The sequence below is a fragment of the Microcebus murinus genome, chromosome 8 (assembly GCF_040939455.1).
Source record: "Microcebus murinus isolate Inina chromosome 8, M.murinus_Inina_mat1.0, whole genome shotgun sequence".
Classification (NCBI taxonomy): Eukaryota; Metazoa; Chordata; class Mammalia; order Primates; family Cheirogaleidae; genus Microcebus; species Microcebus murinus.
In genome coordinates this window covers 10486325-10501147 of record NC_134111.1, presented here as the reverse complement: position 1 = coordinate 10501147, position 14823 = coordinate 10486325, and the positions used below count along the sequence as shown (strand labels likewise).

The 14823-nt window shown below is 35.7% G+C and overlaps 1 protein-coding gene across 6 annotated transcripts in view; it reads left to right on the top strand.

The window, feature by feature from the left end:
• PTPN4 (protein tyrosine phosphatase non-receptor type 4) overlaps positions 1–14823 on the top strand; it is a 225519-nt gene that overhangs the window by 133178 nt on the left and 77518 nt on the right. For 5 of the 6 annotated variants that reach the window (XM_012749752.3, XM_012749750.3, XM_012749751.3 and 2 more), the window contains 2 exons: positions 2101–2188; positions 12484–12572. In XM_012749752.3, coding sequence (XP_012605206.1) covers positions 2101–2188; positions 12484–12572 — 177 coding nt within the window. The remainder of the gene's footprint in view (positions 1–2100; positions 2189–12483; positions 12573–14823) is intronic. The other variant, XM_012749753.3, reaches the window with a different exon arrangement.

The window sequence follows — 14823 nt, the reverse complement described above, 5'->3', positions numbered from 1 at the left end:
ATTTTTTTTGAGACTGAGTCTTGCTTTGTTGCTCAAGCTAGAGTGAGTGCCGTGCTGTGGCATCAGCCTAGCTCACAGCAACCTCAAACTCCTGGGCTCAAGTAATCCTGCTGCCTCAGCCTCCCAAGTCACCAGGACTACAGGCGTGCGCCACCATGCCCAGCTAATTTTTTCTATATATATTAGTTGGCCAATTAATTTCTTTCTTTTTGTAGTAGAGATGGGGTCTCACTCTTGCTCAGGCTGGTTTGTAACTCCTGATCTCGAGCAGTCCACCTGCCTCGGCCTCCCAGAGTGCTAGGATTACAGGTGTGAGCCACCATGACTTCTCATAACCTTGGACAGATTGTTGTAGGTCTCTGCTTCTCTGTTTCCTTATAGGTAAATTTGGGATAATAAAAGTATCTATCTCTGGAGTTCTTATAAATCTTAAATGAGTTTATATACACAAAATGTTTTCAGAATTGGTGCCTAGCACATGGTAGGCACTGAAGAAACATTAACTCTTATTGAGAAAACATACTTTCATTTAGTAATGGTTCATGTATCTCAAACAGCTTGGCAAACTATGGCCTACTTCCTATTTTTATATGGCCCACAGGCTAAGATTATTTTGTACATTTTAAATAGCTGAAAAAAATCTAAATAAACAATAACATTTGTGGTATGTGAAATTTTATAAAATTCTGTGTCCATAAACACTAGAACACAATTACCATCATTCATTGTTTGTATATTTTCTGTGACTGCTTGTACATAATGGCAGAGTTAAGTAGTTGCCACAGAGACCCTATGATCTGAAAGCCTAAAATATTTACTATACAGCCCTTTCCATTCAAAAGTTTTTTGACCCTGATCTAAAATAGACTAAGAATTTTAATACATTGCCTAATATGGTGAGGGGGCTATTTTGGTCTAAAAGTAAATCTCATGTGCAGTGTTCTATACATAGCATATCTGAATCAAGGGTTTGAGGATAAACCAGATTTTAAAAATACACCAATAATGAAAAGACTGTTCTTAAAGGAAATTGTTTGTACATTTAGCAAAATATTGACGATATATTTCTATTTGGTTTAAAGAAATGGTTCATCAAATCTTTAAACAAGGAAAATAAAAAAATTTTTTTTTGAGGAATCATGTTTGTTATGATCAAGCATTTGCAGGCTATTGGCTCCTTTTTCGAGTATCATTAATGAATAATGAATAAAAGGTTGTCATCTTGGCTTTTGTCATTTGCTGCTTTTGCTCTGCTATATTCTGATAACAGATAACTCAGTTTGTTAGAACTGGATATGAAATAGGAGTAAATCTATTTTTAAAGGCTTTACATTTAGATCATTGGCTCTTACATTTGTGTTCATAAGAATCACTTGGGATTCTTGTTAAATATAAACAGTGTGGACCTCATCCCTCCTACATCAGACTCTGTAGAACAGTACTCATAAAACCATCTGTGATGAAAGAAACAATTCTTCCCCCAATCTGTCATTATTATATTATTTATATTTTGAAAATTATAATTAAAATGAATTACTAGAGAAATATAATGGAGAAATAAAACAAAGACATAAAAATTATAGGTCTTACTGTTTTACTGTTAAGATTCAGCAGACATAAAATTACTCTGCCAGATTATTCTAAAAGTCTTCAACACTCTTATTTCTCTGTTTGTAAATCAACACTTGCGTATATATCATACTCTGAGAAGCACTGCTCAGGAGGCTGCCTTAGAATTTGTATGTTTCAGAAGCACCCTGTGTGATTAAATTGCAGATATGGTATATGAACCAAATTTTGAGACTTACTGCTTTTAAGTTATATCTAAAAGTGAATGGCTTTGCTACAGCCATAAGACCAGCCAGGGGCTTTTGAATCTCGCTATATTTTTGTACTTCTGAAAAATAAGAAGATATTCTGGAAAATAATAATTTGGGTTACTGAAAATGTGCCCTCCAGATAAGTTAGATGTTACTACACAGAACTAAGTGTGCTTTGTAGAAGACTTTGACTGCTGTAATTTTTCCAGATAAATAGCCTTTTTCTAATTAAGCCATATTTGTGATTGAACTAATTTTTAACCTAATGATGTCTTTACAGAGGCTTATCTCCTGCAGAAGCAGAGTTTAATTACCTAAACACAGCACGTACCTTAGAACTCTATGGAGTAGAATTCCACTATGCAAGGGTAAGAGTGAAGAAAACTTACTTTTATGTTGTTGAATCATGCTCCATTACTTAGTATCAAATTTTTTAGGATTAGGTAACAGATGTAATAACTTCTGATTGCTGCCCAACATAGTTGCACTAAAATTTTATTCTGAGTATAATTATTTTCATAATAACTTAAGATTCAATACCTGATGAGAAGGATGGTTAAATTGGATTCTTCATGTTATTTTTGTTTAAGGTGGTGTTTTATGTTTTAAGATAATTTTTGCAGACCATGAGAGACAGTACCTTTAGAATATTTATTTTAAAAAATAAAAGTTATCAGAAAATGGTTTTATGTACTTTTTTTATAATTGTGATCATAAAAGTTGTTCTCACAGCACTGAGGCCTGTATTATTACACTTAATTTTCATCATTTAGTGGCATTATCATACATTTTTATTTATAAAGCACAAAATGGAGCATACTGACATTAAAATATTTTTGGTTTTATCTCTCCTGAATCTCTTTATTACAATGGAATTTGTAATCATTGGCTTTTTCTGTACAACAATCTATAACTTCTTTTTCCTGTGTCAAACTTTGCTGGTTTTGCAAGACTATTATCCTCCAGCCATAAGCATATTTGTGAGTGGCTGTGCTTCATTTGTGTGTCTTTTCACCTATATTCCTTCTCATGATTTCTTTATCAAAAGGTTATATTTTTTTAGAAGTACTTGGATTATAGTTATTCTCCATAACCAGTGAAAAGTAGAATTATAGATAATAATAGATTGAGTTGGTGATGGGGTTTATATTCTCTTGGGATAAATTATTAAGCCTAATAAGGATATCAGCCTAAAAGGGAAAGATTTTTCTTAGATAATTATTTTGAATTTATTTTAATACATGGACACTCACAGGTGCACAGGCAGATAGTTGTTTAAGTACTCTAAGTTCTATTTCATAGAAATGGTTTTATACTTAGGACCTCACTTGACGATATTCTTAGTGGCAAGCTTTACTTTAGTTCTTAAGTTTCATAAAGGCTATGTCAATCTCTCCTTTAAAAGACCAGATGACTTGTTTTCCTTAAATGATTATATGTTGTAATTCTGAGTGTTTTTCTTATTCCATTTAAAATCTGTCTCTCACAAACTTTTTGCTTTCTTTAAAATACGCCTCTTTGGTTGAGCACAGTGACTTATGCCTGTAATCCTGGCATTCTCAGAGGCTGAGGCGGGAGGATTGCTGGAGCTCAGGAGTTTGAGACTAGCCTGAGCAGGAGTGAGAACCCATCTCTACTAAAAATAGAAACAATTAGCCAGGTGTAGTGGCTTTTGCCTGTAGTCTCAGCTACTCAGGAGGCTGAGGCAGAAGGTTCACTTGAGCCCAGGAGTTTGAGGTTGCAGTGAGCTATGAAGACACCATTGCACTCTACCCAGGGTGACAGAGTTGAGACTCTGTCTCAAAAAAAAAAAAAAAAAAAAAAAAAAAGATATACCCCTTTACTATACTTCTATTTGGGGCCTATTACTTTTGAACACAGTTCTCCAGAATGTAACTTAGTGATCAATATTTGTATACCTGGAGTTTGTTTCTTTTTTTTTTTTTTTTTTTTGAGACAGAGTCTCGCTTTGTTGTCCAGGCTAGAGTGAGTGCCGTGGCGTCAGCCTAGCTCACAGCAACCTCAAACTCCTGGGCTCGAGTGATCCTTCTGCCTCAGCCTCCCAAGTAGCTGGGACTACAGGCATGCGCCACCATGCCCGGCTAATTTTTTATATATATATATCAGTTGACCAATTAATTTCTTTTCTATTTATAGTAGAGACAGGGTCTCGCTCTTGCTCAGGCTGGTTTTGAACTCCTGACCTTGAGCAATCCGCCCGCCTCGGCCTCCCAAGAGCTAGGATTACAGGCGTGAGCCACAGCGCCCGGCCATGGAGTTTGTTTCTTATCATAATAAAGTTTAAAACTGATAGAACCTTAAATATGTGAATTAAACTGTGGTTAAAAATAAAAAGACAGCCAAAATTAGTTGTTTTAATCCTTAACGCTATTCTAAATGCAATTTTATATATAGAGAGATTGCTATCAATGGAATACAAAGAGTGTTAGACTTTCCTTTTTGTAAATTTAAACAAGGGTAGATCTCATACATAATTAACCATATTGTTATTTATTGATTTGATTAAGGTAAGTCTTTTTTGTCATTTAAATTATCAGATTATAAAACTGTTTCTCAGCCCTAAATGTAGAGTACAAGATTAAAGGAATTTAAATTTAAAATGGTCAAAGTTCGTTAGAAACATATTTTGTACAGAAAAAAAAGGCTAGGAAGGAGTGTTTTTCTTGTACGTGGATACTGAGAACTTAAGAAGAAAATGTACAAATGTTCAGTGAACATGAAGGGAGGTTTTGTGCCATCAAGAATAAAAGGACAAAAGGTAGATGAGTGTAGAGCATTCTTTGTGGTGGTTCTGTTATGTGCCTTGTACAATATTGGCACTAAGGATTACTTAATGAATAAAACATTACTCATCCCTGCCTTCATGGAGCTCACAGGATAGTGGGAGAGAGAGAAATGGAACATGTATTAACAATTAAATATGTGAGCATATGAAGGGTAAAGTGCAGAATGCTATGGAACCATATGGCAGGAACATAGGCAGCCTATAAGTAGAGGGTAGGGAATGCTTCCTTGGTGAAGTAATATATTTACCGAAACCAGAAGAATGAGTAAAAATAAGCCAAGAGAATGGTTTTCAGAGCTATCACCATAAATGAAGACCTGAAATCAAGAGAGAACATGGCATGTTTGAAAACATAGAAAACATTTAGTATAGCTAGAGATTTTATGAATAAAGGAATAGAGAATTGTAGAAAAGTAAAAATGAATGACAACTTTAGGATAAAAAGGAAAGGAGGAAAATATTTGTGGAAAGGTAGCAAAAGGATATATTATTTTTAAAATAACACAGTAAGTAGATTTTTTGTGTTTAATTTTGTGAGTTATAACGTATGTATGGATTCTTACAATTATTACCACATCATAATACAGAGTAGTTTCATCACCTTAAAAAAATCCATGTTCATGCTATTCCTTTGTAGTCAATGTTTCCACTCACCCCTAATCCCTGGTGACCATCAGTTTATTCTCTGATACTGTAGTTTTTGTCTTTTCCAAACTCTCTTATAAAACTGTTCATATAGTATTAACTATGTTTGCCTAAGAAGCTTTTATTTTTAGTTATCTAAATGTATATGTTATCACAGAAGGCTTGGCTTTAGGTTTTTAATTAGGTATAAGACACTCTAAATTAGCGCTAAAACAATTCTAACCAAGTTTAGGCTTAGTTGGGAGTATCTTATTTCCATAGATATCTGTAATAGTGATGGAGATAATTCTACTAAAATAACTTTTGCCCTTCAGTTTCAAGAAAAGGAAAACTTAATTATGCTACTTTGATTTTTCATTCATTCAGTGAATATTTATTGAGCACCTACTATGTTTCAGGTCCCATTTATAGACACTGTAAATACAGCAGTGAATAAGTAGATATAATCTAACCCTCATGAAGTTTGCATTCTGGTGAGCAAGACAAAACTATAAATAAACAATTATATCATAGTATATAGTATGTGATTCCATGGAAGTAGAGTTCAGCAACTGGCAAAATACCAGTCTGTATTGGTAGAAGTCAGAGTAGCAGTCATCTCTGGAGGAATGTTATTCACTAGGATACTCATGAGGGAGACTTCTGTGTTTTTGCAAATATTCTGTATATTGGTTTGTGGTAGTTACCTAGCAGTGTATATAGGTATGTATGTGCATGTGTAAAATTTTGAGTTGTACATTTAAGATTTGCGCATTTTACACAAATGTATAAATGTATATTGTACTTCAAATTTTAAAAAATTTAAATAGGCAATATGTCACAAAGTAATAGATGCTATGGAGAAAAATTAATCTGAGAAAGGGAATTAGGACAACCAAAAATGGGGTGTCAAGGAAAGCCTAACTGAGAAGGTAAACAGACCTGAAGAGGCACCATGGAAACATCTGGGAGGAGATCATTCTAAGCAGAAGAAACACCAGTGAAAGGCCATGAAATAGTGTGTGTAGCAGTCAAGTAATAGCAAAGAAACTATTATGGCTGGCATAGTGTGAACAAAGAGAGGAGAGTATTAGAAGATAAGATCAAAGCAGACCAGGACTTTATAAGACATTTTAAGGACTTTGGCTTTTAATTATAAGCAAGGCTGTTAAAGAGTTTTGAGGCGATAAAACGTGTTGTGTTTTACATTTTTAAAAACTAACAGTGGCTGCTGTTTTGAGAGCAGACTAAAGATACTAAGGGAAGAGGCCAGTTAAGAGACTGTTACAGTGATCCAGGTGAGAGGTAATGGTGGTTGTAGCAGTAGGGTGGCGAAAAGTAATCAAATTCTGAATATATTTGGAATGTGGAAGTAACAGCTTTTACTGATCTACTGGCTATGAGGTGTGAGAGAAAAAGGATTCGGGAATTATTCTGTTTGTGGCCTGAATGTTCACTAAGTTGCGAAAGACATGAGAGAAGCTGCAGGCTTAGGAGTGAAAGTCTAGAATTATTGATGAGTCATATTATATTTGAAAAAACTTTTCACAAATCCAAATGAAGGAGGGTAGGCAATTCAATTTATGGACCAGGAGTTTAAAAGAAAGGTCCTGGCTAGAGATACACATTTGGGAATTGTCAGCTTACAGTTAATATTTAAAACAGTGAGAGGAGACCACTAAGGGTACATATCTAGTAGATAATGAAGAGAAGAGGTCCACAAAGCTGGAATACTTAAAAGTTTTACAGTTAGAGAGATGAGAAAGAACCAGGAAAGGAGACCAAGAAGGAACAGCCATTTAGACAGAAGTAAAGTCTTTATGTAAAAGACACAATTGTTTATCTTTGAAGCCTAGTGAGTTGAGTGAGAGTGGTCAACCATGTCAGATGATGCTGATAAGTCAAGTAAAATGAGAACAGAGAACTGGATTAGAAAAATAGAAGTCACTGGTGACTTTATAAGAGCAGTTTTGGAGGTATAGTGATGGCCAGAAGCTGACGAGAAGAAAATTCAAGAAAGACCGTGACAGTAGTACTTCTGAGGGATTTTGCTCTGCAGGACACAGGTAATAATAACAGGAAACACCAATACAGCTTTTACTAAGTGCCAGACACTCTTCCCAGGGCTTTACATATATTAGTTCCACTTATTCCTTAAAATAACCCTCTGAGGTAGGAGTATTAATATCTCTACTTTACAGACAAGAAAAATAGGAAGTTAAGTAACTTGACAATATGATACCTATTTCTGTATTTAAGAACCAATTTATAGCTTCTTTCTAAAACCTCATTTTTAATCTTCATGTATTTGAAGACTTTTTGACATATTGATTAATCAAATAATTTTAAATGTAATCCCCTGGAACAGAGAAAAGGATCTCTTCTGTCAGAATGGAGCTACTGTGTTTCCCCGAAAATAAGACAGGGTCTTATATTTATTTTTCCTCCAGAAGACATCCTAGGGCTTATTTTCAGGGGATGTGTTATTTTCCCCTCAAAGACTCAGCTTACAGCACGCACAGGATGGCCGCGACCTGACAGGAGAAGCCGACCTTGTGGGTGAGGCTGCCCGCACCTTTGCAGTCACCTCTGGGATAGTAGCTGTCACGATGGGGCAGATGAGAAGGGCTGCTCCTCCTCTTTAAGCTCAGCCATGAAATGCATGGGTTGTGCAGATACGCTGCGTGGCCACGCCCATCACTAGGTCTCATTTTCGGGGTAGGGCTTCTATTATGCAAATGCTTAGAAATCCTGCTATGGCTTATTTTATGGGTAGGTCTTATTTTCAGGGAAACACAGTATGTATATGACTTCATCTATGTCACTCTAGAGCATGGGTCCTCAAACTTTTTCAACAGGGGCCCAGTTCACTGTCCCTCAGACTGTTGGAGGGCCATTGGAGAGTGCGGCGCACATTCCACACGTGGGCCTGGAACCAGTTGGCTGCTAAGCAGGACAGGAGGTGGCGGGTGGTGGCAAAAACACCCGCAAGACTGGATAAATGTCCTTGGCGGGCCGCATGTGGCCCATGGGCCGTAGTTTGAGGACCTCTGCCCTAGAGCATTCAAATCACACAGTGATTTTTCATAATTCTTCTGTATATTTTCACTGATTGTTACCTGTCTAGGTGTAGCATTATTTTTTGTCAACCGTCTTTATGTTTCAAACATCTTTATAAAAGCATAAGTACATCACTGCTTGTTCTCCCTGAATAATTTGTTTATGTTCTCATGCTCTGGTAGCCTGTGTAAGGCACACAGACTTTTTTTAATCATTGGTGACTATATAAGCCTAATGCCTTTATGCCTAGCTACATTAAAAATATACATACTTGAAAAGTTTAAACTAATGATATATAAGAAAACATAAAGCTAAAAGGTAAAGTAATTTCTGTAGATGTTACAGAAAATTTTTAAATATTCATGTTCTATAAAGAGTTTCCACAAAGGATAAAAGTTATAAATAGAATTATAGGAAAAACAAATACAATAAGCATTTTATAGGAAAAATACAAATGACCATATTATGTAATTGTTATTCCTAATAATCTAAAACAACAGTGAAGACAACAATGATATCAAATTGGCCAAAATTCAAAGGATTAAAAATATCTGTTTTGGCCGGTTGCGGTGGCTCACACCTGTAATCCTAGCTCTCTGGGAGGCCAAGGCAGGCGGATCGTTTGAGCTCAGGAGTTCAAAACCAACCTGGGTAAGAGTGAGACCCCGTCTCTACTATAAATAGAAAGAAATTAATTGGCCAACTAATATATATAGAAAAAATTAGCCGGGCATGGTGGCGCATGCCTGTAGTCCCAGCTACTCGGGAGGATGAGGTAGTAGGATTACTTGAGCCCAGGAGTTTGAGGTTGCTGTGAGCTAGTCTGACGACATGGTACTAACTCTAGCCTGGGCAACAAAGTGAGACTCTGTATCAAAAAATATATATATATATCCGTTTTAGTCAGAGTAAGGGAAAATGGATACTCTGATCCATTGTTGAAACAAAAATTGGTATAACCCTTTTGGAGGGTAAATATTAATATGAATATAATGTTTGATCATTTCCATTTCTGAGACACTGTCCTTTAACACATTGACTGCCACACTAGGAAAAAATTTTTTTCCTTGAGGCCATGGTGTTTTATTATGAAAATAGAATAAAAACTTCAAAAACATATTTTTTTTATTGTTTTCTGTATTTTTTGATAAAGTGATATAAAAACTTAAACAATAGTAATGTAAAAAGTAATGTGAAATCTTGAAAAATAGTTCATAAAGGTACAGTGTTTTTCTTGACTTTTCAGGCTTAAGTATAAGTTAAAGGTAAACATACACAGAAAAATAATTTATCGACTTCTATTCATTTAATTCACATTTTTAGAATTAAATTATCAATATTAATTACAACAATGAGAACATCAATAAGTAAGATTTCCATGAACCAACTTCAGGGTTTTGCCCAGGTTTTGCTTCACAAGGGCCTGGGATCAAAACTTGCAAGAGTTAAATACAACTCACACGGCAGTTAATGTGTTAAAATATTTATAGAAATGTTAGAAATATTTGCAGAAACATAAACATATAGAAGAATATACACCAACATGTTAATAGTGGTTATCTCTGGAAATGAAGGAAAGAGGCAGGCAAAGTGGGGGAGTCTTTGAACTCTTACTTGATATCTGTATGTCATTTTGCATTAATAAGTACAATAATTAAGATAATTATTTTTAACAGCTGCCCTATACCACTTAAAATTTAATTTTTTCCCATCCATAAAATTTTAGTGGGTGTGAGTTATTGTTCTCTTAACATGTGACAATAGAGAGGTTGGAATATTTAAGTAGCCTTAACTAATTAGTTTGTGTATAGACTAATAGTCTCCAAAGGAAAAGTGGGAAGGGCATCTGTATGTCACAAAGAAAGGTAAAATGAACAAGTGGGATATTGTAGAAAATAATACAATATCTATTCATACTCATCCTAATTCTCATCCTTTTTTGAGACAGAGTCTCGCTCTGTTGCCAGGGCTAGAGTGCATTGGTGTCGTCATAGCTCACAGCAACCGCAAACTCCTGGGCTCAAGCAGTCCCCCTGAGTAGGTGGGACTACAGGCACCCACCACCAGGCCCAGCTAATTTTTCTTTCTTTTTTTTTTTTTTTTTACATTTAGTTGCCTGGCTATTTTTTCTATTTTTAGTAGAGGTCTCGCTCTTGCTCAGGCTGGTCTTGAAGTCCTGACCTCAAGTGCTCCTCCTGCCTTAGCCTCCCATCATCTTTTTTACATTACTATTTTTTTTTTTTTTTTGAGACAGAGTCTCACTTTCTTGCCCAGGCTAGAGTGAGTGCCGTGGCATCAGCCTGGCTCACAGCAACCTCAATCTCCTGGGCTCAGCGATCCTACTGCCTCAGCCTCCCTAGTAGCTGGGACTACAGGCATGCGCCACCATGCCCGGCTAATTTTTTTTTGTATATATATTTTTAGTTAGTCAATTTCTTTCTATATTTTGGTAGAGACAGGGTCTTGCTCAGGCTGGTTTTGAACTCCTGACCTCGAGCAATCCGCCCGCCTCGGCCTCCCAGAGTGCTAGGATTACAGGCGTGAGCCACCGCGCCCGGCCTACATTACTATTTTTAAGCCTGCTATTGTAAAATCAAATATATACATGTATATTTTAGTGAATCATTGTAAGGTGAACATCCTTATAACTACCACCCAGCTCAAGCTGTAGAACTTTGTTGTCTATTCCAGAAGCCTTCTTCCAATAATGTCTCCTTCCTATGCAGTGTTTTATTGTTGGTGTTTTTAAGATTTTTATCACAAAAGTGTGCCTTCCTATATACTGTAGCTTGGTCTTGCTGTTTTTATGTGTTTTTTAAGCAGATAATTTTAAATCTCTTTTAATCTACAGTTTATTCCTTCTTTCCTTACACTTCTTAGAATTTACCTAGTGAGGACTTAGATCGTTTCACCTGTAGTTTCTTACAGTCTGGATTTTGTTGACCATGTATTCATGATGCAGTTCAACATGTTCTGCTGTCTTTTGTATTCCCCACAGATTAGGAGCTTGATCCAGAGGCATGGTCAGATTCAGGATTGATCTCTTTTTTTGGTTCTTTTGTCAGGAGGAGCATAATGCCTGGTTTTTTAAATCTTTTTGGATGCTAGCAGCCATTTATGCTTAATGCCGACATCCATTAATTCACTGGAGGATGCAAAATAGAGATGTCCTAATTCTTTTTGTCTTTAATTATTCACTTGAATGATTTTATAAGGAGTCACTTCCCTTCTTTTACTATTCACTTACCCAGTGGTATAGCTAATGTACGAATATCTCTTTACTGTAGCCTGCCTTAGTAGATAGTAGAGGAGGTAAGGAATATGTTACCAGGTAAAGTGTGTCTATAGTTTGCCTTATTCAGTGTGGGGTTAAGAAGACGATTATAAAATCTTATTTATATTTTCATTAATTCTATCTTCTGAGCAAATGAATGCTAAGAGGTAAAAGCATGCTTGCTGTATTAGGTTGCCTGTAGAATGTTTCAAATGAAGAAGCAAACTGTTTCAAGATTCATTAGCATCTAAGAAAAATATTTTTTATTCTACCCATTCTCTAATTAATGCAGGTTTGGTATTCAAATTGAACCATTCATTATGAAAACTCTGACTCATTCTTTAAGGCACAGTTCAAATTTTCTTCACGGGAGTCTTCCAAACTCTTCAAGAATTTTTCTCTTCTCTGTACTCCCATGATGTTTCAAATGTGTTATATAGGACTTCTCATTATGTTTTAAATATTGTTGTGTTATAGGTTCCCCTTCACCAAACTATGAACTCATTCATGTTTTATTTATTTTTGCAATCTTAGCATCACATTTACTTCAGTGATTGGATCGTAGTAGTTTTAGAAATGGAAAAAGGGATACTCAGTCATCATTTACAAAAAGAAGGCCCTTGATTTCTAGATTTCAGCATCCTACTCCAAAGAGTCAGTTCCAGTCATTAATTGGAAATACTGAGATCATTTTTATGTTAGATTAATGAATTTTAATAATGAAACATTTAAGTTTGGTTTGAAGTTTGTCCTTTATTTTTGTGTGGTAACAATTAACCATTTGAGTTTACAAATATTATATATAATTCTGTGCTACCTTTAAAAATGTCACAATTTATTTAAAAAAACTTAGTTTAAAAAATATCTCTAACAATTAAAGCCTTTCTTTTTTTTTGAAGGATCAAAGTAACAATGAAATTATGATTGGTGTGATGTCAGGCGGAATTCTGATTTATAAGAACAGGGTACGAATGAATACTTTTCCATGGTAAGAACTTCCATTGATACTTTTGCTTTTACCACTAAATTATGAAATATAATAATTTATATTACAGGAAGTAACTGTTGAACTCTTCTAATGTTGTCAGTTTACTTGTGTGATACAACTTATACTTTATCCCACTTACTTGAAGCCTACCAGAAGATACCAAAATAATTTATTTATTTCGAATTACTTATTAGAAAATATTACTTAATTTTTCTCTTAGAGAGATTTGAAAGATGTTCAGAGCTTTCTGTTCTCCTTAACAAAGGCCTGCCCTCAGGAAAATATACTTTACCAGCACCTAAATAACATGGGTTTTATCAGAACCTAATCAAAGCAGGGGATTGTCTCATATAAGGAGGGGTGACCTGAGAAGTCATTGTCAAAGGGGCACAGACCACTCAACCACTGAGACCTAATTTTAGGATGAATCAATGATTCCTCCCATTCCACACCTTTCTGCCACATCACCAGGGCTCTCATATAATAACGCAATCACAACTAAAAGCTGCAAGTCTCAGATTATTTAGGAGTCTATAAGGAAACCCCAAAACAACTTGGAAGATAAAAAAACAAGGACACTAGAGAAAATTATAAACTCTTGACACCTATAATTTATTTACAAAGAACAGGAAACATAGCCTTGTATCCTACCAGATAAACATAAAACTTCACACTAAAAGCATATTTACTGTAGTTCTTTTTACCTGGTATTTTATATCCAACATTTAACAAAATTACAAAGGCATACTGAAAGTCAAAAACAGTTTGAAGAGACAAAGCAAGCATAAGAACCAGACTCAAATATGGAAGAGATTTTAAAATTATTATATGAGAAATATAAAATAATTATAGTTAATTTACCAATGGGTCTAATCAAAATGTACGCCGTGCAAGAACATATGGATAATGTAGGCAGAGAAATGGAAAGCCTATGAAAGAAAAACAGGCATGCTAGAAATCAAAAACACTGCAAATGCCTTTGATGTATTCTTATCAGTAGATTGTTACATGAGAAAGAATAAGTGAGATTAAAGATATGTCAGTATAAACTTCACAAACTGAAAAGCAAAAAGAAAAAAAGAAAAGACAGAATATTTAAGACTTGTAATGGGAATACCAGGAAGAGAATAGAGAGAAATGAACAGAAGAAATATTTGAAGAAATAGTGACTGAAAGTTTTCCAAAATTCATGGCAGTGACTGAATCACAGATCTCAAAAGTTGAGAACACCTAGCAGGTTAAATACCAAAAGAATCCATACCTACACATTTTGTATTCACACTGCAGATAATCAAAGACAAAGATAAAATCTTGAAAGAAGCAAAACATGGAAAACACTTTTTCCACAGAGGAAAAAGGATAAAAATTACATTGGATTTCTCTTCAGAAACCATGCACACAAGAAAAGAATGGAGTAAAATATTTTAAAGTGCTGTTAGAAAAAACCCACCAATCTAGAATTCTGTATCTAGCAGAGTTATCCTTCAGCAGTGAAAAATAAATTAAGACTTTCACAGACAGATAAAAATTGAGGGAATTTGTTGCCAGTAGACCTGCCTTATGATAAATGTTAAAAGAAGTTCTTCAGAGAAAAGGAAAATAAGACAAATTTGGATTGACATAAAGAAAAGCAGAGGGGGGTCGTTAAGATGGTTGACTAGAGTCACTCAGCACTCACCTCCTCCACAAAGAAGGACCACAACAGCAACTAGGTAAACATATATCAAACAGAACATCTAAGAGAAAATGCTGAAATTTAGCAGAGAAGTGACAAGGAACTTCTGCATCATGGAAAGAGAGGAAACCAAAGCAGCTGACTTGGCTAGGATTGGCTCAGAGCCAGGAGAAACTCCCCATTTTGGAACAAAAGGTAAATAGAGATCCCTGGTGGGCCACCACATTCCCATCTCAGATTCCTGCAATCCCTTCCACGATAGAGCCTATTGTCCCTCATGGGCCTTGAGTAGAGTATAGGGAGCTGACCTAGAGTTCACACCATGTTATTATTTCAGAGAGGAAGTTCCTGCTAGTCCCCACGTGCCCTGAGTCCTGGTCAGTTCCAGCACAGTTCCTTTTTGAGAGCCCATTAGCCACCAGAATACATTTTGCCCCGGGGCCCAACAGCCCCTGCATCTCCACATCCCTGAGACCTAGCTGACAAACCCCAGCATCCACACAGGAGGTTGCAGAGTCACAACGTCATCTGGACCCACTGGTGCAGCAGGGTCCCCAGTACTCTAGGCACCACAGT